The sequence below is a fragment of the Acromyrmex echinatior genome, chromosome 4 (assembly GCF_024713525.1).
Source record: "Acromyrmex echinatior isolate Ae372 chromosome 4, ASM2471352v2, whole genome shotgun sequence".
NCBI lineage: Eukaryota > Metazoa > Arthropoda > Insecta > Hymenoptera > Formicidae > Acromyrmex > Acromyrmex echinatior.
The window spans coordinates 6509059-6536665 of record NC_141855.1 but is presented as its reverse complement, the minus strand read 5'-3'; the positions used below and the strand labels follow the sequence as shown (position 1 = coordinate 6536665).

The following is a 27607-nucleotide window of genomic DNA, read 5'->3' as shown; positions in this document are numbered from 1 at the left end:
TGTGACTATATTACATGACTCGATTTACGCCGAAGTTACAACATCGATGTTAAGAAATTGGCCAATCACAGTAATTCCATTCTTCAGAGGAATAACTATGATTGGCCAGTTTTGTAATATCGATTCATAATTTCTGCGTAAATCGAGTTGTTTAAATGTAGTCTGTGATTGGCCAATTTCTTAGAGTGCCGTCACATGCAGCATAACTTGCGTAAGCGTAACTTGTCAGGCAATCAAATTATCTTAACTAAAATAATGCATAATAGCTGATACGATTTGATTAATTGACGCAAGTTACATTGCATGTGAAAGCAACCGAAGATAAATTTCAATCGGTTGAAATCAAGTAGTTTGTACAAAAGAACTGTAGTGTCGCATAATGAGAAGTTTTTTATTATAAAACTATTAGTATTATAAAACTATTTGTTATAAAAAAGCTAGATAACTTCAAAAGACATGAACAATATATCGAAAATGTCAAAATTATTTTAAAACAATAATAGAAAATAAATATTTATTGTTTAAATAATATAAGGGAAGTCGATAACAAAGATTATGATTATATATTTAACATTTATTTATTATATAATTTTAATCATAAAATTATATAATATACTTGTATACGTGTAAAATTTATATATATATTTATATAAATTAATTACATAAAGCTAATTACTTATACATTTACATATAGTTAATCCATTTTTAAGTAAATTTATATATATATATATATATATATATATATATATATATGCATAATTAATATGATTTAAATAAATTTATTTTCAAATTCAAATATTCACAAAACAGAGTTAATAATGTTAAATAATATAAATATATATATATATATATATATATATATCTTTTTACATAACAGCATAAAATCTAAAGAATATATATTTACAATATATATTACAATATTTTTCGAACACTATAACGCAATTATTAATAGTATCAACAAATTTCATGATATTTCATACTTTTCTCATTAAATTAAATTAAGAATACAAGATGTAAAATAAAGAAAAAGGAATTGTTGCGTAGCGGTAACTACATAAAGACAATATGTGAAGAAGAGATTTATCAATTATTATTAATTAGAAAGCAAAATTGATATTTTCAGATTAAGTTATATCACAATTATTTAATTGTGAAAATTATATCAGTCTTTGAATTCATGATATAAAAGCATATTAATTTTCATAATGCTATAAAGATATCATTATCTTAAGTTTAATTATCTAATCGCAACTTATTTAATAAATTTTGCGTTAATAAATTTTAAGTTATTTAAATTATAATATTGCATTCATAACTTTTAATCAGACAGTTCTCCAATTACAGGTCATGTAATATAATATTTGTCCTTTGTCTTATAAATTCTCACATATTGTTTAAAAATGTACGATAAAAAAGTAAAAACGTTAATTTCATTAATAAAAATTTTAATCATTTTTTGAAAGAGCAATTTTCCTCCATTTATGGCTTGTTTCGTTTTTTACATGTCCAAATTCAAATCTAATTCTAAGCTCACCAATCTTCGAAATTGGCAAAATATCCGGTATCCATTCTATCAAGAATGGTGTAGGTTCAACTTGATTCGGAGAAGTATTTCCTGAAAATAAATGAAATAAAAACGTATATTATATAAAAATATCTAATATCATCTTTTCTATTAATAATAAATTTTTTAAATAAATAAATAATTAAGCTCTTAAATCTTTTGACAAATAATTTAGTAAAAAATATCAAAAAATTAAAAAACTCTCAATCTTTAAAATAAAAATAAACAATTACTTCAAGGTTAATGAGAGTCAAAGCAAATGAAGGTGCCCAATGACAAAACATTAATTACTTTCCATTATACGAAATCTTCTTTATTTTTGAACGTTTCGGCTCTCTTTGGAGTCCTCTTTCCAAATCCTCTTCCCAACTTATTAGGAACAATAAATCACTGATAGTGACTTACTTTTGACGGATATTCAATGAAAATAAGGATTTGTAATATTGCTGAAGAGGACTCCAAAGAGAGTCGAAACGTTCAAAAATAAAGAAGATTTTGCGCAATAAAAACTAATTAATGTTTTGTAATTTAATCGTTGGGCACCTTCATCTTTGACTCTGAAATTAGCCTTAAACTGATTGCTTATTTTTATTTTATAATTTAGTAAGTAATCAATCATTCTTTGCATAAAATTCTCACTAAACTCTCACTTACCCACTTTTAAATATGTTTTCAACTCTAATGGTTTAATTAATGCGTTGTTATTTGTCTTTTTAAAACGATCTATTTCTGTTTCCTCACGTTTATATAATTCATATGTCCCATCTGCGTTTTGCACAAAACTTCTTGTAATCTCCAAAGGTATATATGGCGTCTCGAAAATACTCTTTACGTGCAAGATATTTGTAATCTGCCATGTGTATTTAGTGAACGTTCCCAACGGTACTCCATCTTTCCTGACAAACGCCGTCGTTGAATTCGGCAAGCGTTTCTTTTTGCCGCCACATGAGATTCGTTCGCGCAAACAGTCAAAAAATATCTGCGGTACATGAAATACTAAGGGATCGGGTTTGCCATCGAACTGGAAATGCATCGTTTGATTTATTCGTTCGGTTATCGAAGCAAGCCACTTGATAAATGGCAAGCTTGTACTGGCCTCATCTAGATCATCGCAAGTATTTTGATATTTTTTAACAATTTGTGATTTTGTCTTTGATTTTCTTAATTCAATCGAATTTAGATTCAAATTACTGTTATTCATATGTTTCTCATCTCTTTTTCGTTTCGTCGAAATTGTTGGTTGCATTGCATTACCTTCAGAATTTAATGTACTTTTATTATTATAATGTACTATTGCGTTGCTGTCAACTATTTTGACACTACGGTTATTTAGGGCAACATTATTGTCGACAAGCTTTGCATTAGTCACATCCAAGATTGTAGTATTGGCATCAAAAACCTTCAATGTACTCGGATCCAATACTTTTATATTACTATCATTTAATATATACTGACTATTATTGAGTACATTGTATTTTGTATCAATTGTCCCTTGATCATCCAGTATCTTTATAGTATTTCCTCCTCCCAATTGAACACCATTTTGATCAATTACTTCTAAATTGTGAACCTGCATAATATACAAATAATTTAATAATTTTAATAATTTATTCTTCAAAAATTTGTGAAATGATTAGTTTTTTTAAATTTTTTATAAATTAATGAAAAAGTATTAATATTTTTTAATATAAATGTTTTATGTATCTTACTTGTGATATTATATTGTTATCATCTAGTAAACTGCGCTCGCATTCCACTTCTATATTTTCAACAATACCATGGGATAAAATCGAAGAATCTAAATTTATAGAATCTAAATCTAATCTATTTCCATCTAAACTTTGTACAGTTAGAGTATCATCACGAAAAATTAATAGATGTGTATCAGTTTCGTCGGTGGTTAAACTATCGAGATCTGAAATTTTATATTATCATTGGCAATAAAATAAATTTCTAAATGTATAATATACGCGCATGTAATCTTACCAATTCCAACAATTTTATCTTCATTTTGCGGTACAATTGTTAGAGGTTTTTCTATACTAGATTGTGTTTGATCCAAATTTATGTAATAACTAAACTCTTCAGATAACTTTGGGTCACTAGCAAAAGCACAAATGCATGCGTAAAAATGCACACATCGCTTTAATTGGGACGAAGTACCGTCCACTCCTTTATCTCCTCCTATTTTTGTTGTACCCTATATATAAAATATTCAATAAAATTTTTTCTAATTAAAAATAATAATTTGTATTATTTATATATATATATATATATATATAATTCAGATAATTTAAAAATTCTATATATTTTATTAACAAACAATCTTTCTTCAAATTGTTTCAGAAAAAAATTTTTTATAAAAATTATATGCATTTTATTTACCTTAAATGTAGTACAACTACAGAAGTAACGATGTTCTATTCTATCCTTTAGTTTACTAACAAAGAAAGAAAAGTGTAGATAGCCTAGAGGATGTTTCGGGGAAGCTTTACATTTCACTGCCATTATATTCTTTGAGACTCTTTGTACTAAGGGACCTGAGGTTTCTGTCGCTAACAGCCATATCTCTTGCTTTGTTTCATTATTTACATTTAACGACGATAAAATAGAATTCTTCAAAGTTAATGGTTGTGCTTCAGCATAACATTTTAATGCTGTTTGAATGTGTTGACATATGGACATATTTTCTGAATAACCTTTCTCCTAAAAATAAAATTACAGAGATACATATGTAAAAATATAATATAAATATAATTACAGAATTTTATCAATGTACAAAATCTTATATAATATTTACATGACATTTAAGAACACTAGTATGAAAACTTCTCTCACAGCTATCAACAAAACATAATGCTGTGGTTTGTGAAATAAGTGTTGTAATATCATTTGAAATAGTGGCATTTATCAATGGTAACTGTACAAAGCCACGATAATCGGGTCCCTTGTCTTTGACTCGTACAGAAAACACTTGCACTGTTGAACCTGTGATTAGCTTGCATGCTTCTGTAGATAATTTCCGCTTTTCACCAGGTTCCTTGAACACTGCATCACAATATTTGTTTTTACAACAGAGACCACGCGATCCATTGTAAGTTCCACATTTTGGACATTTTCGAACACCACGAAGAGTAGCCTTTCCCAGGTCTGATAAAAGTTTCTTCAAACGTTCTTCATTGGACATAGCTGCTATATATTACAATATATATTAAGAAATTCAAATAGAATTTTCTAAGCCATATTTTCTACTGAGTTTATATAAGTTTTTTTACTAACTGTGAGTATTAATTAGTTGATAGAAAAATTAGGTAATAAGAAATTTTGACAAATTATCTATTAAATATTTAATATCTATGAAATTGCATTTAAGAAAATTGCAATTACTTGATTAATTTGAAAATGGTTTTAAAATATGTAAAGATTTATTGTGTTAATTTTTAAAATTATATATTCTTTTTTTATTTATTAGTTTATTCCTTATCCAAGCAAAGTAGCAATCCTATATAAATTTGTACTCGCAAGTAAAATATGTCTTCTTTATCATTTTATTAAAAATATAAGCTAAAGAGAAAATAATAAAGAGTAAACATTGAAACTCATCATGCAAAGTATAATAGTATACTAAATCAATGTAACTACATACAGTTTAGCAACAATATCCTGACATATAAATAAGGAACTCTTGTGCTTAATAAAATTGGATAAACTTGCAGCTATAAAGATTTTAGAAAAGTACCTTGGAATGTCTATACAATTTGTAGTACCTTAACTGTTAATCAGAAGATTAGTTTTTTTTTCAAAATTAACCCAATTATTATGAAATTATTTATAATCAAATTCAGAAAAAAAGAAATAAAAGAGGAAAAAAGAAGAGATAATAAGAAGAGAGAATGAGAGATAATAAATCTCAAAAAATAGTTTTATAAGAAGACGATGAAGAACTACATATTCTTGATAAAAATATAGAAATTATATTGTCCACTAAGATCTTAATTTTGAAGAAATTATGTGATTAAATTAAAGAATATTATCTTACGTTGATAGAAGCAAACAAAAAAAGTAAAAAAATAAAAGCTGCTAAGATATCGCAAAAAGAGCTGTGTTATTATTTCTCCATTTAATAGGCTAAGCATATATATGCTGTAATGTAAACGTAATTGGAAAGAAAGTTTATTTCACAGGTTACATTAAGTTGCATAATAAAAGCGATAAAATAAATGTGTCATTATTTGTGTTTTTAGTAGGACAAAAAGAGGTACCGAAAATGCATTCGGCGTATTGCGAAGAGCATGAAATTACATCTCGTTACAAAAGCAACATTACCGATGTTATCTTCAAATATCGCAGAAGCGACGTAAGGATTGCACAGACGAGGAAAAAAATATGTCTTTTTTGGTCTCTTTCACTGGATTATGTTTCGAATTATAAATTCGCTTTAGGTAGTAAATAAATAAAGCCCATCACGAGAGTATTTAGTGCAGAGGGCGTAAAACTCTTGCCACGGTTTTAGTAAAAAGCTAGAGGGTCAATCATATCGGCTTTTTGTATCGTAAATCATTGATTAACCATAGTTTAATTATTGATTAAACCATGATTAACCCATGGTTTCTTTCACTATGAATTAAACTTTGCAAATTTGATGTTGTAATCTTATTAAGATTATTTTGTTAATTATATCTGTTTATTTTAATAATCGCGCATTTTTTATAAACAAAAATAAAGATAATAAAGTAGAGATAGAAAGTATGTAGTTTCTATATGTGTGTGTGCGTGTGTATGGTGTGTGGTGTGTGGTGTGTGTGTGTGTGTGTGTGTGTGTGTGTGTATGTGTGTGTGGTGTGTATACGGAAAATATCACAAATTATAACCAAACTTTTTTATTCTCAAATGCGTTTAAACATCCACATTTTTCTCTGCATTGCATACCTATTATTTTATTTGGACTGAGTTTGAAAATATAATTTTGAAGAGTTATATAAGAGAAAGTTGTAAAATCATACAACAAACTATCTTTATAATTATTATTTTTTTATTATCATGTCATAATTAATGTGCTTTCTAAATAAACTCTTTTTAAATTTTAATTATATTTTGAAAAGAATCAATTTTTTTTAATAATTTCGCGAACAGACTTTCCTCCACAACCAATCCGATCATAGAACAAGACGCTGCTCGCCACCATGTAAAGGCGGCTTTACTTTTTCTTGAGAAAGGAATTAGAAAATGTAACGTCAGCCATCTTACGATCTTATGTCTCTTTTACAGAAGACAGCTTGTGGAAAACAACATGAGGTTTGTTCATTGCAATTTAAAACGTTATTTTGACAAGTATAAGCAATTAAATGCATGTAGAATCGTCATATGAATCGCTAAAATCCGATCGCATATACAAGCACGATTTTGCGATGGGAATTAAAAATATTTCCGTCATATATCATTTGCTGTTCGCGATCTACGGAGCACATGGGCCTTGTCTTTTACAAAACGTTTTTGTAAATGCAACTTCCCTCGTTATGTCGATAAATGTTGTTGATAGAATTTTGAGGGAATATGTAGTTTTCTCTCCACGATGTTTCACCTATAAACGTTTCACGATAAATTCTGTAATGAATATAACCTCACTTTTATCGTTGCAGCTCTTTGAAGCTACAAAAGAGGCTAGCAGCCTCTGTTATGCGATGTGGCAAGAAGAAAGTCTGGTTGGATCCGAACGAAATTAATGAAATTGCGAATACGAATTCTAGTAAGTTGCGTTTTGCCTTGCAATTTGCATTTTTTTTTTTGCAAAAATTATAAAAGTTTATGAACTAAATATTGAACAAGAAAATTACATTTGTTACATTTTTTTCTTAATTTATATATTGAGTCATCTAAAAAGTACCCACGGTTTTTTGTCACTAGATGTGTGTTGATGGTCATATATCTAGTGAGTAAAAGTACCGCGGATACTTTTTAGATGACCCAATATAATATATATATATATAAAGATTTTTTTATTTATTATTTTTTAGGACAAAATATTAGAAAACTGATCAAGGATGGTCTTATTATTAAGAAGCCTGTGGCTGTACATTCAAGAGCTCGCGTTCGCAAGAATACTGAAGCTAGACGCAAAGGTCGTCATTGTGGTTTTGGTAAAAGAAAGGGTACGGCGAACGCACGTACACCCCAAAAAGTACGTGTATTCCAGTAATTAAACTTGACACACAATTGAAAAGCATAGATAGAGAAAAAAGAAATAATAAATTTGAAATTATCAGAAACCAATGTTGATAAAAAAAGTTTTAAATATGTTTTTAACAATTTCAAACATACTTAATTGATGTTTTTAACATATTTTGTTAATAATACAGTTTAAAGCATGTTTGAAGTATTAAAAACATGTTTAAAAAGAAACATTTCATTATTTATTAAAAAAAAAATAATTAAACAGTTTTTGTCAATTCTGTCAGAAATCATGTATTCTGGTACATATGATTTCTTATAGATTGTCTGAAATCTATTGCTATTGCCTGTGTATAGCTGTGCTTTTAAATTGTGCATTAAACCTTATAACGTTATGCTACATTGAATGCATTTCATTTAACGTTTATGATAACGTTACTCGCGAACATTATTTTATCTAATTATTTATTATTAGTTTATCAAATTTCAAGGATGAAATTGATACTTGCAAGCATTGCGAATATCACATTGAACGCACTCATTATTTTCTGTCTCTATTATATTAATAAAAAAATCATTACACATTTGTAAAGAGTATATGTAATTATTTACATACATCATACAGGATCTTTGGATTCAAAGGATGCGAGTCCTTCGTCGCCTTTTAAAGAAATATCGTGAAACGAAGAAGATTGATAGACATCTGTATCATTCGCTATACATGAAAGCTAAAGGTAATGTTTTCAAAAATAAGCGAGTATTGATGGAGTTCATCCACAAGAAGAAGGCAGAAAAGGCCCGTGCTGAAATGTTGTCCGATCAGGCTGAAGCTCGGCGCACCAAGGTCAGGGAAGCTCGTAAACGTCGTGCGGAGCGCATTGCGTCAAAGAAACAAGAACTATTGCAATCGTATCAACGTGAGGACGATGCCGCAAAGAAGTAAACTATGCGATGTATTTTAAGTAAAAATTATATAAATAAAATGGAAAAAAATCATTGAAGGGAATCTATTTTCTTTAAGAGTTTGTCCAAAAGAATTAATTCAAAAACTTATAAAAATAATTATACAAAAAGAATAAAATAATTCGGAGATTGGAAAAATTACACATTTAAAATGTTTTACAAAATGAGATTAATTACAAGTAGATAACAATCTCAGAAAATATAATGGTCTTTTTAGCTATAAAATTATATTGATTTCATAAATTAAAAATATTAATGTTATAAAAAAAAAAGAGAAAATATAAACAAATTCTCTTAAAATAAAATTTTTATTTGACAATTGTTATTAACTAAAGAGTATATGATTATCTATCGCAGAAAAAAGTGAAAAAAGAAAAATAAGTTGAAAAAGAGGAAAATGAAATATAATTGAGAAATTTAATTGACAAATATAATTGAGATTTTGGTAACTAATAATAACAAATATAAATTATTGTACATATACATATATATACAGAGTGTCCCAAAATTCGCAAATTCGAAGTATAGAACATGATACTTTATGCTAAAACGAACAACTTTTTCCTTTAACAAAATTAAATTTCGATAAATTTTTGCGTTTACTCATATAACTTCAACCTAAGCCCCTATTCTTGAAAAGAAACTTTGTATACGAAAAAGTAGGAAAATATAGTATACGTTATAGATACATAGTATGTCTTTAGTTTTTCATCATATTTCTTTTTTTCAAGAATAGGTGCCCCACTCTTCTGCAAAAGCAATTTGTCAGACGCAATTTTGCAAAAGGAAAAAGTTGTTTGTTTAGTATAAAGTATGTATTGTATCCTGTACTCCGAATGCACGAATTTTGGGACATCCTGTATATATACATTAGATAAAGATATCAGAAAATCAATAATTTATGAAATATATATTGGATCATCTAAAAAGTATCCGCGGTACTTTGTCACTAGATACATGACCATCAACACACATCTAGTGACAAAAAACCGCGGATACTTTTTAGATGACCCAATATTTTATTCTGACACATATTGATATAAAATGTTACATACCTCAAACTATTGATTTTTATATCTACATCTTAAAACTTATATATAAAATAATTAAAGAAATTATACTATATTAAAAAAAAATCATATAATTTCATTTAAAAAAGCAGAAGCGACCTTCAAATTTTTTTGCTTTCATCTAGATAGAAGAAAAACAACATATCCAAAAGTACGTCCTTCTCGAAACCATTCTATTTTTATGTAAAATATTAAAATCATAAATATTATTTTAGGGATGGAACCTTAAAATCATTCATTACACATCGTTTTAGTCTTCTATTTTTGTCACGCATGCGTGAAAACTCGATCCAATTCAGTCCAGTTATTCCGACTTCTTTCTCCTTTAAGACTGCAATCTATATATACTAGGTCTATGTTTGTGAACATGTGTTTAGCGTATGCTCGAAATTCACGAGATTCAAGCATCCAACGAAAATATTCAATCAGGTTTGAGTTTGACTTCGATCAAGTGAAAGTAGTTAAATAAGAAGAGATTAAATAGTTTTCTGCAATTTATTAAATTATATAATTTATTAATTTTACTGCTTGAAGTCCCAAGCTGATCGAGCAAAAGTTATCGTTGCCAAAACGAGTCGCTGTTTTTCATTAAATCTGATGCAACAATACGTCGCACGATCAAGATTGAAATCTACATGCGAACATTTTCACTGTGTTTGTTGACATTTGTTGGAGTCGTCAATGGATAGTGTTTTAAGTTTCTGACAGATGTTTATAAATATTCAACAACAGAGAGAACGAAATCTCGGAAAAACGAAGAATTTAAAGATATACAATCGTTAATTCTAACAACGGACAAACATGTCTTTACCAAACTCGAATGCGAAGCCGAATCTTTCGCAAAAAACAAGAGAGGAAATCAAAGCGGAACGCGAAGCAAAGAAGGCTGCTAAAACTGCTGCTAAGGCAGCAAAGATTAATAAGGTAGACAATGCCAAAAATGTAGCACCAGTCAATTGTAAGATCTCAACGAAAAATGCAAGAACAGATGTAGCAGCAGAAAAAGGTAATAAGATAGTAGAAACAGGAAATATTAAAATTAAATGTAAATCTGCAGTACTAGACTGTGAAATCTTAGAAAAAAATACAAAAGCAAATGTAGCAACAGATGCAACAATTTCACCGCCTACAGTCTTGAAGGAAAATGTAATTCAATCTTCGAATGTCCAAAACAATGCATCCGAAAGTAAAAATGAAGGCAAGAGCAAGGCTGAGCTTCGTGCAGAACGAAGAGCTAAGCAAGAGGCTCAGAGAGCTGCCAAGCAGCAACAGTTAGTAAAGAATAATATAAAAAGTGAGGAATCTCTCAAACCACATGTAGAAACTGTATCCAGTGAATGTCCAGTGAAAAAAAGTGTCATGAACAATACAATGAGGGAAAATGCGCATACTGTTAATTTATTTAAACACTTATATCAAGAAAGGGAGCGTTCTTTATTCAATATTGCCACAGTAAACTCAAATATACATCCAGCGATAGTTAGACTAGGTGTTCAGTATGCTAATAAAGTTATCGTTGGTAGTAACGCGAGATGTGTCGCGCTTTTAGCTGCTGTCAAACAGGTGATCCAGGATTTCGAAAAGCCAATACATGAAGATTTCATACGTGGTCTCGAGGCAAACTTGAAAGAATCGCTGAAGTATCTTTGCCATTGTAGACCATTGGGCGTCTCAATGCATAATGCTATGCGCCACCTCACGTGGCAGATGACACAGTTTTCATCTACATTATCGGACGAAAAAGTAAATGATTTTGTAATATTTTATTCTTATCATATATTTATTTATATTATTATTCTTATCATATCATATTTTTAATTTAATTATTCTATTTTATACAAATCTGTTTGACTTGTATAAATCAAAGAATTAAATATATATGCATATAATAAATATAAAATAAAATATGTATGTATATAAATATATATGTATATAATTAAATATATATGTATATAATAAGAAGATATAAGAAACAAAGAGGAATTTAAGAGAATTTGTGAATTGCATGTTCTTTTAATTTAAGTCTCTTGTAGTTATTGACTTAATACTTAATAGTTTATTGAATATGATGTATTACAGGCAAAAAGTAAGTTACAAGGAATAATAGATACTTACATCTCGGAACAAATTCAGCTGGCTGACAAAGCGATATCTTTAACCATACAGAGTAAAATATCGGATGGAAATGTTATTTTAACATATGGCTAGTGAGTATATTTTATGACCTCTATTTATAGAGTATAACCCAAATTAAATTTTCTTTTTTTGGAAATTTATTATGTCTTATTTTAAATATTTTTGTTACTTATTTTATTATTTTTTGAAGATTTATTATTTCTAAGATATATAATATATTTATTTCTATATTTCTATGAATTTTGATAAAATAAAGGCATATAACAGAATATTGTTTCTGAAAATAAAATACATTTCAGTTCATCCTTAATTCATAAGATATTAGTGGAGGCACATGCTGCAGGCAAGCAGTTTCGTGTGGTTGTGGTCGATGGTAGACCGTGGCTAGAAGGAAAAGAACAGCTAAGACGTTTGGCGAAACATGGGATTGAGTGTTCATATATACTAATCAATGCTCTCAGTTTCATTATGCCAGAAGTAAGTAATTATGCTCACAATGAATTGAAGAATTTATTTCTAAAAATTTAATTCATAAATATCTCAATAATAGATTCTGTGCATTAGGAAGTTATTTAATATTTATAAAACTGAATAATTTTTTAATAACATATATAAATATATAAATATTTCTTTTTGTTTTAAATATATTGAGAACAAATGTGGAAATATATAAATTTTTTAAATATCTATTTTTAATTTTTTAATTTCTATTTGTGATGCTAAGCTGATTTATAATTTTACTTGTCTAGGTCAGTAAAGTTTTTCTAGGTGCCCATGCGATATTAGCTAACGGAGCAGTAATGTCAAGAGTAGGAACGGCACAGATTGCTTTAATGGCAAAAGCCTTTAATGTTCCTGTTTTAGTAGCGTGCGAAACACACAAATCATCTGAACGAGTGCAGACCGACTCTATTGTTCACAATGAATTAGGTAAATGAAAAGGCAAAATAAAATATAATCGTAAATTGTATCTCTAGATTGTATTTCATTTATATGTTATATATGTATTAGGTGTTGGAATTAATTCGTAGCGTTTTACAAGTGATGGGAAGTACTTTCATTAATGTATTTTTTAATGCTCATGTGAAATAAATAACATTCTTTCATTAAAAACGCTACGAATTAATTCCAACACCTAATATATATGTCTACATATATGTATTATTTATATCAATTTTACGTAAATTGATATTATACATATATAATTCTGTCTTGTATTAAATATATTTCATTTATTACATTTATATAATTTTTAAAAAATGATTATAATTCTTATCCAATGTTATCTAATTTTCTTTAATTTTATAATACTATTTATTCATTTCGTTCTACGTTTGTTTCAGGTAACGCAGATGATCTTGTGAATCATCAATTAAATGGTAGTTCGAAAAAGTCTTTACTCTCCAATTGGCGAACGAGGAAATCGTTAAATCTTTTGAACATTACTTACGACGTGACACCGGCCGATCTTGTAACGGCTGTCGTCACAGAATTGGCGATTCTACCATGCACTAGTGTTCCTGTGATTTTACGAATTAAACCTTCCGAAGTGTAAATACGTACACAAACGATCATTAATGTCTTCTATCTGAAGAGAAGTTTAAGAGTTTCAATTATAAATTACATGTTGTTCTGATAGATAACTTCGAAGTAATGATTGTCGGATTGAATACTGACTTATATATGAATACCTAATGCAATCTATTTGAAATGCAATTAACTCCAAACGGAAAAACATTTAATTATTGTATACATTTATTCGAAGAAAGATGAAAACAAATACATGATATTCAAAAAACAAATAAAATACAGAAATTTCCAAATATAATATTTTAATGTAAATACTTAATGTAATACAGATTAGGTTATTTGATAATTACACATAAAACAATTTACATTAATCGAATATAACAAATATACAAACCAATATACAAAATTGATATTGATTAATATATAAGGGGATGAAAGCGATAGTGATATAAGTTACTTTTTAAATTTATCGATTTGAGATCATTGGTGCAGTACTGAAACAAATATATAGAAAATCCTTTTATTTTTCAGAGTCATAATTAAGTGACTAACATCACTATGGTTTTCACACCCCTCCATATTGCGTTTATATATGATCGTTGAAATAAACTTTTTAAAACTGTATTGTATAAAAAAAATTTCACTTAGAGAAAATAACTGATAACTTACTCAATTTTCTAACAACAATTAATATCAATTAGCATTTTATATATCTAACATGCATTATAATTTACTTTTTAATACAGGGCTGATGCAATGCTGTTGATATAAATTGTAAAAAATAAAACATGTGTTTTTGCTAAGGCCTTAATTTTTTAAATTGCATGTATTTTTTATGTATTTTGCAAATTTCAATTTTATATTAATGACATTATCTGTTATTAATAGTAATTCGGCAGATTCTACTGACAAATACTGATTTAAATCTGATGAATTTCTCATTCTAGTTAGTATGCATTTTTTATATTCTGACAAACTATGTATTCTGAATGCAATTATACTTTTATAATCTCTATACTTTGACAGCAATGCTTATTTATAAAAAATATATTATCATTGATCTGCACACAATCATATATATACTGCATTATATTATTATATGATTTTTTATCTATCTTGTCATCAGATAAATAATTTAATCATTTATTATAAAAAGACAACTGTCCATACATCTCTTCTATTGCAGTATTATCATTCCTATTACTCCTATTTTCTATCCAGTGTTTTAGTTCCACTACTTTAGGTCCTGGCATCATGTTCTGTTAAGTTCTTTTAGAATTTGAAGAAAGTATTGGGATGAGACTGTAGAGTCCAGAAAAGTTCCGCTTCACACATGATGCGCACATGATGTATCATTTTATCCTTACTGCTCACCTTTAATATTAAAGAAGGATAAAATGCATCGTGCACGAAATGGAACACATCTCAAAATAAATTAATTAGGGTTAGGTTCCAAGATTTGCGTAAATAAGGATTGGAATTCTAACCTAACAAATGTGTTATGGTTATTTCAGTTTATTTATGGCACTGTCGAATATTCGAGGCACGTGATTGCCATGAATTAAGAACATTTATTAAATCAAATTTGAGAAAATAATCATAAATATAAATATATACAATATTTTTTAATAATGAGGTTCACTTATCAAGGTTGGCTCAAAACATCGTCTGTTATAAAACAGAAAGAATTTCGAAATATTCTTATGACAAACTTAGGTTTAACTTCTATTGATGTAGACCAATTTTTTGATACGTACCAAAATATTTTTAATATTCCTCGTCATCGAATAATAAAAAATTGTTTGATATGTCAGGTAAGATATACAAATATATAACCTACTAATTTTTTGTGATGTAATTAAAAATAATTTTTTTTTCTCTTTAAAAGGGAAATAGTATGTGGATTAATAATTAATTTAATTTTTTTTCATAATATAATTCTATTATTAATGAATTTCATTCATAATAAAATTAATAGAATCAAGAGATTGATAAAAAGAATTGCTAACTAAAATACTTAATTTGAATAATTTATCTAATTGTAATATAGGTATTTATCTATTTTAAAGAAGCATATCTTTAACATTTTTCTTTTTAAAATCTTTATATTTACTTTTTTAGATTTTTAGTTTCTTATTTTATTTTTTGTATGATCTTTGCGGTATAATTTCTTTTTCAAAATGAATGCGATCTTTTCTTTGTAAACAAAATATAATATTTTATTTATTTTTTTCAGAAATATAATATTAAGATGGATTCTATGGAGAAACTTCGTTATTGTCTGAAATTGCAAAACTATACATTAGAACATAGAATTAATGTATTAAAAGAATTAGGAGTGCCAGTTATAAGTATATCTTTATTGAACCAGTAAGTTGATTACATATTGACGAAAATTTATTTTTCTGTGAGAAATGAATATATTTTTTGTAATAATTTTTTAAATTGCAGTACAGTCTATCATTTTCGCACAAAATTATCAAAGTTTAAAAATAAAGTTAATATTCCAGCCGAACTAAATATCGCTGCAAATATATTTGGTGATAAAGTTCCTAAACACATTTCCAAATTGCATGATACATTGACAGTCCAGGAATACTATCAGACATGTCTTTTGTATTACAAAAATCGGATATTCAATCTATCATATTTAGATGATAACATATTATTGAACAGTTACATAAAAATAAAGAGTATAAGAATGATTGAAGAGACGTTGAAAGTACTCAGGCTTGATCTCCATTATGATGAAAAAATGGTAAGTATAGCTTTTTAGTAAATAAAAATTTGATTGTATGAATTTTTACTAAATAAATTTTTCTAATCAATAAATTTAATTTAAAGGAATGAAAGCAAGTGCGAGTCTTTATTTGATTTTCTTTTTTTTTTTAAGTTTTTGCTTTAAATTATTTCTTTATCTAATCTTAGTCAAAGTCTTAGAGTATATTTTTGAGTTTTTTTACTATTAGAAAATATATATTTACATAAATTTATTTTTTAAATAGATACAAAATAATCCTTCGATTATCATTGCTCCTGCCGATAATATCAGATTGCTGTTGAATAGTTCTACAGAAGCTTTAGGAATGCCAATTGTAACATTTTTGAGAAAATATCCCTTTATACTTTTCCAAGATGCAGTTAATGTTAAACGATTACTGAAATTGTTCAAGAAGTATGAAATACCGGATAAATATGTAAAGAATTGCATGAATATTTTTCTAATAAGTTATGAAGACTTCCAAGAACGATTAGAAATGATAAAACAGCACCCGAATCTAAACTTGTGGTATAAGCATCCGCGAATGCTGCAAATTGTATACAGGATAAAGCAGACAAAACAACGTATAGAATACATTAACATCATGGATTCTTCGAAATGGGCCCAACCACAAACGTTCCTGTCTTCAAGCCCAACAATGGACAAGTAAAAGAATTTATAGATAGTTTCTGAATATTGAGAAATTCTATGTCTTCTCCCTTCTCTTTTCATAATCCTTCGAAAGTATGTAGTGATACTTCATACTCGAATAAGTTCCTGTCAGACTTCTCTCTCCTGAGCTAATTGTTCGGCTTCATGAAAACTCCTGTTCATAATTCGATTAACTTGATCCGCCTACCTGGTTGGCAATCTGCCTCTAGGATTTCCTTCCACCTTTCCTTCAATAATTAGCCTCTCTATTGTCCCTGTACCTCTCGCCACATGATCAAAATACTGAAGATAAAGATGATTGATTAATTTTTTATATCAGTTTGAAACTGACCCTGAGCTCATCTAGCACCGACTGATTAGTGATGTCAGTCCACGAAATCTTCAGAATGTGTCTGTACACCTACAGCTCAAAAGTCTCGATTCTTTTTCTATCAGCCTTCTTCATGGTCTAAGTCTTCGTTGCATACGTAACTTGGAAAAATGAGCATTCATTAGTTTGAACTTCGTGACTCTTATAATCGAAGTGTCCTTCCATATTCTTCCCAGCTTAACTGTGGCAGACTTCCTAGCTTAACTCGCCATACTGAATCTTCAGCATATTTCTTTCTTGCATCCTCCATCGTTTGTGATGAGTAATCCCAAGTAGACAAATTTATCAACAAGCTCGTATCCGGCTACCTCCCGAACGTGCGGCAAGTTGTTTTGTGCTCTATCAATTATCATCACCTTGGTCTTCCCTTGGTTTAATGTTAGGCCATGTGTCTCGCTTATTAAAAGTGATTTATCCATGATGTCCTCCATTTTTTTCTGCATTCGTCGATGAGGGTGTTATCCGCATATCGCAAATTTTCCTTCCCCCAACCGATATGCCTCCTTGCTACTCTTCTAAAACCTGTCTCATGACATATGCACTCTCGTACTCTTGCCTGGGATAAATCCGGCTTGTTCATCCGATATCTGGGGCAGAAAAAACGATTTCAATCGTCCATGTATAATGTGAAGGATTTTACTAGAGTGATATCAGTGCTATTGTTATTTCGTGCATTCCAAAGATGAACCCTTTTTAAAGATGGGAACCAATCCAAGGGCCATATGGTTATCTGTCATACAATGTTACATATTCTGTGGATAGCATCCACTCCTTTTTCTCCAATGACTTTCAAGATCTCAGCTGTTATCCCGTCTGCTTCTGAAGATTTTTTTGTTTTAAGAGTTTTATTGCTCTTTCCATCTCTTCTGGCATTATGCTGGGCTCCCCTAATGGGTATGCATCACTATCCATTAGGTCGTAGTCATCCTCGTACAGTGGCAGTATCTCTTCTACATCTCAATATTGATCAAATTATTAACTTCCACACCTTATTTGTTCTTGATTGTTTACTCTATGTACGATTTGATATATTTGATAAATATTATTTGTACAGTATACATATTGTTTTTATTTTATTTATTCTAGATCTTTACAAACCGGCTTAGTTTCATCCAGAAGCAGTTTAAAGCATATATTTATACAGGAATTGGGAGTAGACAAAAGCAAGTTACTAATGAGGCATCAACATTGGAAAATGGCTACATTTAATGATATCATGCTGATGTTAAAATACTTAAAGAAACATTTTACGATAAACGAAATATGCTCCAATATACACATCGTACTTTATGAACAGTAACGGCCATATTATATCTACTTAATTATTTATATAAATTAGACAATTTAGAATATTCAACAAAGAGTAGTAATAATTTACATTATTCTTAATGTTTCGATTTCTGACTTTCAATATTAAATTTTCTTCTTTTTTTTGTAAATTTTCTGTTATATATTATAATATTAGAATGATATTAAATGACTAATAAAATTTCCATTTTTTTTTTATTCTGCAGATCGAGAGTGAAAAAAGTACTGGCTGATTTAAAACGACAATATTCTCAGAATGTAGAGTACTCGTTTACTAATAGCCAGTATCTCGCATTGTGTCTATATATGTTGGAGAAAAATAACCATTTCACAGGTGATGGTGTTTGGATCAATGAACAGAACATGAAGGAGCAATCTTTGAAAAAAAGAAATATTATAGAAAAATTTGATGATAGTACAGATAATCTAGAAGATATCAATAATAATTTCAATATGAAAAATAACAGTTGATAATAATATAGATGTAAGGTTGTAGCATTCAATAACAATATACTTAATGTAAATAGTTGGAACAATAATATACATAATGTACATAAACATTTTTACTCGTACAGAATATTTTACAGCAGTTCATGTTACAGAAAACAAAGATTGTATATTTATAACATATGGAACATATGTAAAAATGACATGAAAAAATATAATAATATATTCCAAATGAGGCTATGAAATGAAAAATAATGCGGAAAATATATATTACATCGAGTTCGTTGATTTTTATTTATTACAAATTATCTTTGGATACTATGCGCATAAAATTTGTATTCTATGATACGAGAATTAGATTATATCAATTTTCTTCATTTATTATAAATTATTTTTATATAGAAATTGAATATTGCAAGATACATAAAGCGAGATTATTTCGATTAAGATTCACTGTTTTCTAATACAAAGGCATTGCGCGTAAAGCTTACAGTTATTCAAGGCACAGAAAGTTTTGTCTCGAGTTATATTACAAATCTGAACATATTTGGCTCAAACTCTCTCTTTCTTCCTCTCTTCACTCTCTCATTCTCTTTCTCTCTCTCTCTCTCTTTTCCTTTTACTACTTCTCTTTCTCTCTTCGTCATTAGTTGAATTAAAAAATTCAAAAATTTATTTTTCTAAATAGAATAATTTTTAATGTGGTGTAACGTTATAAGAAATATAAGAAAATTATATTTTCATTAGATATGTATGTACAAGAATATCTTTTATATATCCTTATCAACCGAGAGACAGTATTTTCGAACGAAATATCGATAATTATCGTGAGATGTCACTCAAAGCGATTTGTTTTTTTTTACATAATTTTACCACGAATGAATTTTTCATTTTAGTTTATAACTTCATTTCTATCAAATTCTACGCAAATTTGTATTTTTAATCATATGTCGAGGTATGAAGTTATCAAAGAGCGGCGAAAATACAAAAAAATTCTTATATAAATATATATGTCTCTTCTCCTATTAAATAAAATATTTTATATACCCTCAGGATACATTTTCTTATATCCTTTTTTCTTCGAAATTCTTTCTCTCTCACAGATGCTCAATCTATATCCATTTCTATCTAATAGAAATAGATTAATTTTAATCTCCTGATTTAATTTATCTTTTATCTTTATCTCTATAGTTTTAAAAATTAGGATTATGTTCTAAAAGAACTTAATTCTTTTTAATCTTAGAAAAGTTCCTCTTTATTTTTCTTTGTTCTCTCTAGTTCTAATATTTAGAACTAAAAAAAGATATTAAACCGAGATTAAAGTTAATCTATATTTTGATATAGAAGTAGACGTTAGGACGACTGCGACTAAATTCTGACTAATTTAATCAACAATTAATTTGATTTTATAGTAAATTTTTTTACTATATTATAATCTGTTGTTCCTATTGATCGTTTTTTCTATATGTATGAAATAAAAAATTGATCATTCTATCTATGTTAACAAAATATTACACGTACATTATTTGTTAAGTTAGTTGCTGATTAAATTAATTGGAATTTGATAAAAGTCACTCTTCCACATAAAATGTTACTCGCGATCACTCAAATAACAAGTACAGAATACAGAAACATCGCGGCTATCGCAAGGTGATCACGTGATCACGTGATCAATTTGTTCGAATATTCAAGCTCGAGATTTTTAAGGCTTAAATTAGACCTGTTCTTTTTAGTTGAACTTCTTGCACGGTTCAGCTTTTCTCTTTTTCTCTCCAATGTGAAGAAAAAAGGAAGAAAAATGAACCGTGCGAGAACTTTAGCTGAAAAGAATACAGATCTATTATTATCCATATCCTTATTTCATAAAAAAAATTAAAATGCTGCACCGTTTAAGATCTTATCGATGCCCATTGCACGATTTAAATAGCATTTTTTTTGATAAAATTTATTTCTATCTCAACCTTATATTATAATCAAATTTTGCTTGTTCGCCATCGGAAGCTAGATGATGTATAAGTAGCGCCGATGCGAGCCCGGTTGAAATTGCGCGACCTAACAAGTCCAAGATCTAATACTCCTCGCGTTCGTCACGAAACCCGGACAGATCGCAAAAGTCGCCTAGAAGAGATCTAGAGTGGAGGAGGCCGCGAGTCAGTTCAGAAAAGGAGGCAGCTGCACGTAGCTCGGCTGGCTGCCGGGCTCGCTCTTGATCATGACTTGATCCTTCATGGCCTGGCGCGCCTGTGGCGAGTGCATACCGTAGTCCTGCTTCTGATCGTTCGGCGGCGGTGGTTGTTGCTGCTGACCGTAATCGGCCGCAGTCTCGTGCGCATACTTGTCCGCGAGGCAACCACCGTGCTCGTCCTCGGACATGGAGTTACCCAGGTGGGTGGGCGGCGAGTGCGTCGTCACCATGGTCTGATAGTCGGCACGAGTGAGAGGCCCACCTGGTGGCGGCGGGCTACTGCCGCCACCAGGATTCATGTAATCCTGATGGACTCGCATGGTGTTGCCGGCGGCAGTCGGCGAGGTGAACAACGCGGCGTCGTGCTGCGTCGGCAACATGCTCGCGTACGGCGAATACGAGACACTGCCGTTGTTGCCGAAGCTTGCGGCCGCAGCCGCTGCGGTCGAGTACGGCGAATTCGACGGATTCAGCAAATTTAAGTGCCCCAGATCGTACGTCGACGAGTACCAAGCGTCCGGCGGCGCCGTCGCCGTCGTCGGCGACGCAAACGGATTTAGAGTATTGTTGAGCGACGTAAAGGAGCCTGAAAACATAGGATGTATGTACCAATAAGTGGAAAAAATTTACCCTCTAATTAGAAAGGATTTTTAATAATGAGATAAATAATATTCTCTTGTCGTATTTCATCTTATCGTAATCTCTTATACAGAGTATAAAAATAAAATAATATAATATTAAAATAATATTTTTTCTATTCTCTTCCCTCGAATTAAATAAGATTGACATACTGTCTTGAAAAAAAAGTAATTAACATTTAAAATTTAAATTTATACATATATTATCCCCTCCCCCACCCTCTGATGTGCTTGATTATATTACTCTAAATTTAAGAATTTTTTGTTCAAGAGTAAAATATTTTTTTTTATTTCAATAATAAATATGATTGTTTCTATGCTGATTTTATTTCATGATAGAAGAATAATTGGATTTGAAAATCTTTTCTAGTCTATATGTATAAGCTTGTAGGAATATATCCAGCTAAGCTAACGCTGAGGCCATGGATCGATTCATATTCACAACGCTTATGAACATCGATTATTTGTTTTTAACATTTAACAAACAAGGATGAAATGATTCTTAACTCTAACTATACACATTGGAGTTCCAAAAACCCCAGTGCAATTTGCTAAATCGAGATTTTTCGTGTTTCTGAAATTTTCTTTTTTTTTAAACCTATGTATCTTGAAGCTTAATTCTATCAACTTTTACATTATGGATTTTTCTTTAATCAATTTTCCATCGATTGAAAAAAAAATTAATTGAAGTGCGTCCATTTTTATGAAAGTTATGGTAACGAATAAAGATGGAATCCCGAGGGAGTGTGTATATCAAGGATAGAAAAAAAGAATGTGTACAGCTAAGATTAAATGTTGTAAGTGTGAATCGGATAGCGGCCTTAATATTCATAGAAAGTTTGATTTGTATTTTCAATATGCCGAATATTCTGAAACAGTAAATCCATAAAATTAGTTCATAATTTATAATTAAACATGTTTAATATGGACATATAGCTACTGTTTTCTTTTAAGAAACAATATCATTCTATTTTTGTTATTCATTGAACATCAAAAAGAATAGAACGACGTTTGAATCGATTGTGTCTCCTAAAAACAGTCATAATTATGATAAATTTATAATACTCGTGTGTTGCATTGAACCAAATATAGTTTTATATGTATATATAAAATTTTGTATGTATATATAAAAATAATATATATATTTTTTATGTAGTTGATGTATTATACAGAAAAGTATATAATATATATAATAAAAAATATATAATGTAAAATTTTAAAACATTTTAAATTTAAATCTTTTTCTATTATTTCTTTGTGTGTGCGTACTTTTAAGAACGTATGGGTCGTAAAAATGCAATTTTACCTGGTAAACCGGGACTGGCGGAACCCGCGGCTATGAAACTGGCAGTCTTGCGAGGTGGTTCTTTCTTCCGCCACTTCGCACGGCGATTCTGAAACCAAACTTGCACGCGAGTCTCTGACAGAGCAAGCTTCAGCGCAAGTTCATCGCGCGCAAAAACATCCGGATAAGGTGCTCGTTCGAAGGCTCTTTCTAATTCTTCCAATTGGTAGGACGTAAAAGTTGTTCTAAAGCGAAGAGATTGAAATATAAAAATAGAGAATTCTACATTTTTCTATTATTTATATATATATTTATCTATAATTTTAATGTAAATAAATTATATTGATGTTTTAACAGACTTAAGAGATTTTAATAATAAACTTATAAGGTACTTAAAAAGTACTTATATTTAAATATAACATCGAACAATACTATTGGATGCATGTACCTCGTCTTTTTCTTTTTGATGTTGTTGTTATCAGTCTTCTTCTTCGAGTCCTTCTTGGCTGGCTGCGCTTCGCTACTGACTGCAAAGCAAAGTTAATATTTGTTTGTCTTTGTTAATCATAAAGTTTAGCAAGATTATACATAAGATTAGGAAACTGTAACAGAAAGCTTCGACAACTTATGTAGAAAAGAAGATAAGCGCATTACGAAAAGAAAATGACGAAAAAGAAAGACGAAGAAGATTATCAAGCATTGTTACCTGGCGCGAGTGCGTTGATTGGATCGTCCGGTTTCCTCTTGAGCGCGTTACCGAGTTGCAGACCCTGCTGGAGACTCGTCGAGGTCGGCGTGACGCTGGTAGATGTTGAAGTGGTGACGTCCTGGGTCTGTGGTGGCAACGGTGCATACATGCCGGACAACTCAAGCTCTTTGAGCTCTTTCTGCTGCTGCTGTTGTTGCTGCAGGTGATGCTGATGCTGCGATGCGGCCTGATGATGCGGTGACGGGCTATTGGAGGAGTCCAGTTTGTGAAGCTGACCGCCGGTCGGCATCAAATCGCCGCTTCCATGATGACCTCCGCCTGTCTGCAAACTCAGCATCACCTGGATACTGTGACTCCCGGTGGTTCCGCGTGGAGTCCCAAAGTCCGAGAAAAGCGGATCGTCCCATGTTGGTGCGCCGTCCATCTTCGAAAATTTCTTCTGTAATCCCTTAAACGGGAAACCTTTTTCAAAGTTTTTCTTTCTTCAAAGAATCAAAGCGAGACGCATGCTTCGTAAAATTTCAACGTTTCCGCTATGAAGTATATTTTTCTTGGTCTCAGAGAAATATGTCACTATCGAATATCCAAAGATATATATCCAAAGATAAGATGCTGGGAAAGGTTTTCCGAGAGAGATGTTGGATTAAATTGATCATCAATTATCCACTAGCTCTTTTTTTTTTCGTGTTACAGTCTTTATTTTCATTCCGTGTTCAGCTCGCACTGATATTTAATTTATTAAAAATTCAAATTATTTTCCAATTTCTAATGAAGGGACTTGCAGAACATCAACTTTCAATTTTCGAATTTTAATCGATTTAGTCCAACGTACAGCAGGATGTCACAAATCACTTCTGTTGTCTTCCGTGAAGGCTTCCTTTCTGGATCTTCTCTATCGATTTTACATCTTCGGAAGTCGAGCGATCAACACGGTTGATTTGAAATTAAATTGAAATCCGTGATTCGGTGGGATCACCGTCTCACACCTTAGCATCGATCACGCCTATTCATCGAGGCTCTTCCGAGATTCTTTCCACTTCCCGCCGGTAGAAAAAAAAGGAAGAGGATCGGCGTCGTCCGATTGCCCGATTGCTCGTAATGGAGCGCGCGCTTGGCAATTGCGATCAATTGTTGCCTGGGTTATGATTAATTTTGATTAGTTTTAAGCGGCGTTAACTCGCGCGATGCGCCGGCCGATTATTCGCGGTGGACCTTGGAAGAACTGGACCGAACCGACGACCGACGTCTCCCTCGAAACGAGAGAACGTCCGTCCTCTCTTCTCTCTATCGGGACACTCTCGCCACTACTCTACGTCCCGAGCCTCTGGCTAATCAGCCGCCACTCACACAGGCTTATATTTTCCATGTCACGCCGGCCCAGACCGCCCCCATACCCGGGGCCCTGGCCAATCCAGCTTCATGCGGGCGCGGTGATGCTGCCCCTCATGGTCCAACGCCATCGTTCTCCTCGCTCCACTGTCTCAGCAGGTCCCAGTGATCAGTAGACGACTTGTCCCCTCTTCTCCATTATCTCTCCCCCTTCCGATCTGCGTGCAAAAAATGTCTCTTGATCTGCTGGTGCGAGGACGGGGGTGGAGATGACACGAGGTACAAACATCCGTGCGAGGGTTACACGCTATAGGAGCTCGTGGGAAATAAGAGAATCGCTCCTGTTTCGTGGGAAGTAAACGTATTCGTTTTCCACCTTGCCAATACCTTTGTGATTGCGTTTAGAAGTAATACGTAACGTGAGATAAACTCGGAAATTAAGAGGAAGAAATATGGAGAAAAGTTCGAGAATCTTTAGAAGATCTGGACGATTTCGAATTGAAGAAATTTGTATTATAGCAACTAATCTTTTTTTTTTCTTTCATTTGCAATATACGATAAAACAAACTATGTGTTTAAAAAGGCGTAGGTGATTAATATGCAGAGTACGTAACGCGTATCTTCTTACCTCAATCTCATCGCGAACATCCTAACGTGTGTTTATATTCCTCTTCTTCTTTTGGTTATGTCATCTTTTTAATCGTTTGAAATTTTTAAGTGCAGCACAGAGATGCGAAGTATATGTATAAAATTTCCTGTCGATCAGTATTCCGTCATCAAAATCTTTGCAAAAAGTGTAAGAAAAACATTCAAGAGACTTGCAACATCCCAGAAGAAGAACGAATCACAATATTATCATTTTGACATTAAAGAATCTTGACAAATCAAAAAGTGACTTTAATAATTATTTTAGAGTCATTTTAACATTTTGATATTATGATGACTTTGTCTTCTGCTCGGGATTTTACAATATCAGTTCTTACCTCATATTCTTCTTCACTGCTTCTTTTTTCATTTGTGAAATGCAGAATGCAGATTGAAAGCCATTCCCGACATTCTCGTGTACGAACTCTTCTTGACGGAGGATCCAGAGGTAGAAAAAATTAGTACTGGACGAAATCGCGAACGGGAGATTCGCGCGTTGACCGATCGATCATAATCGCGTAAGGTGTACGGTACTTTTGTTACCCCGAGGAAGAGATCCATGTCTCTGTTGGTCGGCAGTTGGCGTAGCACTGAGCCAAGCACTCTTAAGCGCAAGCTCAATGAAATCAGCAATCGCCAGGAATTGCCTCGAATTGGCCCAATCAAACCACCCCCCGTTCCCCGTATATGTACGCGTGTATATTAACCGCTAATTTTCGTTGTTAGTAATTAGCGCGCGTTTGTATACGCGTCGATTTCAGCGCGCTCTCCACTCTGATCGTCCATCGTTCCGATCAACCCTAATCATCTTCTCAGTATTATCTTGTCCCTACTCGATTCCATTACCTCCACATTTAGGTATGAATTATTCATTTTTAATTTATTTTATCCATCTTACTTTTATTGTCTTTTATTAACTTTTATACTGGTGTATTAAATTCATCTATTTATCTGCTATTAACTGCTTTATTAAGAAACATATATTTGAAGCTATAATAATAAGTTTAATATCTGTGGAAAAAATTATTTTTGCAGGATTATTATTTATCGTTTGTCACGCAGATACATTAAAAGTATCATTTATATGCGACAACATCCATATAAATAATAATTAAATATATAACAATATTGATCTAAAAATAATTATAAAATGTATTAAAATTTTATTAATATATTAGTTTTATAATAAAAAAATTTGGAATGGAGTGCAAATTGTGACGAAGAAAAAAGTTTCATATAGTTCTAAAATTGAACTTACATTCCTTTCTTTATTGTTCTATCTGTCTAAAATTAAGCTACTTCCGCATTTTTAATCGTTGTAAGTTAAAATATTTCAATAATTGTACATTATACAATTGAATTTTATCTTACTTGTGATATATTTATTTTCCAGTCAAAACATCCATGTTCATTGACAACTTTTATCTTGAAAAAGGATCACAGGAGGACTGCAATGATACGAGGGGAATATGGTAATTAATAAAAACTTTCAGAACGAAGGTGCGATAATGCGGGCGACCACGTCATTGTGACCTATCGTTTCGCCATTTTAACGCATAAACCTATAACAGCAGTTTATCGTTCAATCTAAACATTTAGACGTTATATCTAATTAATTTCTAGGAACTCTTGTTGTCATTGCAACTTCGACGAATCAAACTTTAAAAAAAAATATAAAATTTTTTATATTATAGATATATTATTTATACTTACACATATTTTTTAAATTTATATATATATTTATATATGTACACATATAGACTTTCTTGCAAAAACTTGTAGAAATATTAAATTATTTTTACAAAAATTAATTATTTATTAGAAATA

General features: G+C 30.7%; 5 protein-coding genes and 1 long non-coding RNA gene across 10 annotated transcripts; 3 read left to right on the top strand and 3 right to left on the bottom strand.

Moving 5' to 3' along the window:
* Nucleotides 1-1279: 1279 nt before the first annotated feature.
* LOC105152506 (Uncharacterized protein C2orf42) lies at nucleotides 1280-6081 on the bottom strand. Of its 3 annotated transcripts, none has more exons than XM_087405427.1 (7): nucleotides 5827-6081; nucleotides 4365-4756; nucleotides 3950-4270; nucleotides 3551-3764; nucleotides 3274-3479; nucleotides 2219-3134; nucleotides 1280-1615 (listed from the first exon to the last, which is right to left on the bottom strand). In XM_087405427.1, the coding sequence occupies exons 2-7, from the start codon at nucleotides 4749-4751 to the stop codon at nucleotides 1446-1448; spliced, it is 2214 nt and encodes a 737-aa protein (XP_087261553.1). In that variant the 5' UTR covers nucleotides 4752-4756; nucleotides 5827-6081; the 3' UTR covers nucleotides 1280-1445. The 3 variants fall into 3 exon arrangements, with proteins under 3 accessions (XP_087261553.1, XP_011065157.1, XP_011065158.1); XM_011066855.2 differs by having other exon boundaries at nucleotides 5891-6081; XM_011066856.2 differs by having other exon boundaries at nucleotides 4365-4753; nucleotides 5891-6081.
* A 665-nt stretch (nucleotides 6082-6746) lies between these two features.
* RpL19 (ribosomal protein L19) lies at nucleotides 6747-8728 on the top strand. Its single transcript, XM_011066857.2, has 4 exons — nucleotides 6747-6859; nucleotides 7204-7310; nucleotides 7579-7742; nucleotides 8358-8728. Exons 1-4 carry the CDS (start codon nucleotides 6855-6857, stop codon nucleotides 8673-8675), a joined length of 594 nt encoding a protein of 197 aa, XP_011065159.1. The 5' UTR covers nucleotides 6747-6854; the 3' UTR covers nucleotides 8676-8728.
* A 1352-nt stretch (nucleotides 8729-10080) lies between these two features.
* eIF2Bdelta (eukaryotic translation initiation factor 2B subunit delta) lies at nucleotides 10081-13729 on the top strand. The gene is made up of 5 exons (XM_011066859.2): nucleotides 10081-11508; nucleotides 11845-11972; nucleotides 12201-12378; nucleotides 12651-12831; nucleotides 13245-13729. The coding sequence occupies exons 1-5, from the start codon at nucleotides 10567-10569 to the stop codon at nucleotides 13454-13456; spliced, it is 1641 nt and encodes a 546-aa protein (XP_011065161.1). The 5' UTR covers nucleotides 10081-10566; the 3' UTR covers nucleotides 13457-13729.
* Nucleotides 13717-15638, bottom strand: LOC147909900 (uncharacterized). The gene is made up of 2 exons (XR_015544719.1): nucleotides 15189-15638; nucleotides 13717-14805 (listed from the first exon to the last, which is right to left on the bottom strand). It is a non-coding gene; the product is annotated as an uncharacterized LOC147909900 (long non-coding RNA).
* Nucleotides 14919-19244, top strand: mTerf5 (mitochondrial transcription termination factor 5). Its single transcript, XM_011066860.2, has 6 exons — nucleotides 14919-15245; nucleotides 15668-15801; nucleotides 15883-16189; nucleotides 16437-16858; nucleotides 18321-18530; nucleotides 18749-19244. Exons 1-6 carry the CDS (start codon nucleotides 15063-15065, stop codon nucleotides 19011-19013), a joined length of 1521 nt encoding a protein of 506 aa, XP_011065162.2. The 5' UTR covers nucleotides 14919-15062; the 3' UTR covers nucleotides 19014-19244.
* repo (homeobox domain-containing protein reversed polarity) lies at nucleotides 19093-26408 on the bottom strand. 3 transcript variants are annotated; one of them, XM_087405047.1, is made up of 6 exons: nucleotides 26119-26408; nucleotides 25764-25918; nucleotides 23804-25353; nucleotides 23546-23624; nucleotides 23119-23342; nucleotides 19093-21760 (listed from the first exon to the last, which is right to left on the bottom strand). In XM_087405047.1, exons 3-6 carry the CDS (start codon nucleotides 24228-24230, stop codon nucleotides 21141-21143), a joined length of 1350 nt encoding a protein of 449 aa, XP_087261173.1. In that variant the 5' UTR covers nucleotides 24231-25353; nucleotides 25764-25918; nucleotides 26119-26408; the 3' UTR covers nucleotides 19093-21140. The 3 variants fall into 3 exon arrangements, with proteins under 3 accessions (XP_087261173.1, XP_087261172.1, XP_011065163.1); XM_087405046.1 differs by having other exon boundaries at nucleotides 25764-25890; XM_011066861.2 differs by lacking the exon at nucleotides 25764-25918.
* Nucleotides 26409-27607: the final 1199 nt, after the last annotated feature.

Excerpts from the sequence above, each read along its gene's own strand:
- LOC105152506 (XM_087405427.1), bottom strand. The coding sequence starts at position 4,751 with ATGTCCAATGAAGAACGTTTGAAGAAACTTTTATCAGACCTGGGAAAG. Across the intron at positions 4,271-4,364 it reads CTAGTGTTCTTAAATGTCAT|GAGAAAGGTTATTCAGAAAA; the intron begins GTAAATATTATA and ends TTTTATTTTTAG. Across the intron at positions 3,135-3,273 it reads ATAACAATATAATATCACAA|GTTCACAATTTAGAAGTAAT; the intron begins GTAAGATACATA and ends TATATTATGCAG.
- RpL19 (XM_011066857.2), top strand. Across the intron at positions 7,311-7,578 it reads AATTGCGAATACGAATTCTA|GACAAAATATTAGAAAACTG; the intron begins GTAAGTTGCGTT and ends ATTATTTTTTAG. Across the intron at positions 7,743-8,357 it reads ACGCACGTACACCCCAAAAA|GATCTTTGGATTCAAAGGAT; the intron begins GTACGTGTATTC and ends TACATCATACAG.
- eIF2Bdelta (XM_011066859.2), top strand. The coding sequence starts at position 10,567 with ATGTCTTTACCAAACTCGAATGCGAAGCCGAATCTTTCGCAAAAAACA. Across the intron at positions 11,509-11,844 it reads CTACATTATCGGACGAAAAA|GCAAAAAGTAAGTTACAAGG; the intron begins GTAAATGATTTT and ends GATGTATTACAG. Across the intron at positions 12,832-13,244 it reads TATTGTTCACAATGAATTAG|GTAACGCAGATGATCTTGTG; the intron begins GTAAATGAAAAG and ends CGTTTGTTTCAG.
- mTerf5 (XM_011066860.2), top strand. The coding sequence starts at position 15,063 with ATGAGGTTCACTTATCAAGGTTGGCTCAAAACATCGTCTGTTATAAAA. Across the intron at positions 15,246-15,667 it reads AAAATTGTTTGATATGTCAG|AAATATAATATTAAGATGGA; the intron begins GTAAGATATACA and ends TATTTTTTTCAG. Across the intron at positions 16,190-16,436 it reads TCCATTATGATGAAAAAATG|ATACAAAATAATCCTTCGAT; the intron begins GTAAGTATAGCT and ends TTTTTTAAATAG.
- repo (XM_087405047.1), bottom strand. The coding sequence starts at position 24,230 with ATGGACGGCGCACCAACATGGGACGATCCGCTTTTCTCGGACTTTGGG. Across the intron at positions 23,625-23,803 it reads AATCAACGCACTCGCGCCAG|TCAGTAGCGAAGCGCAGCCA; the intron begins GTAACAATGCTT and ends TTTGCTTTGCAG. Across the intron at positions 21,761-23,118 it reads CGCCAGTCCCGGTTTACCAG|GCTCCTTTACGTCGCTCAAC; the intron begins GTAAAATTGCAT and ends CTATGTTTTCAG.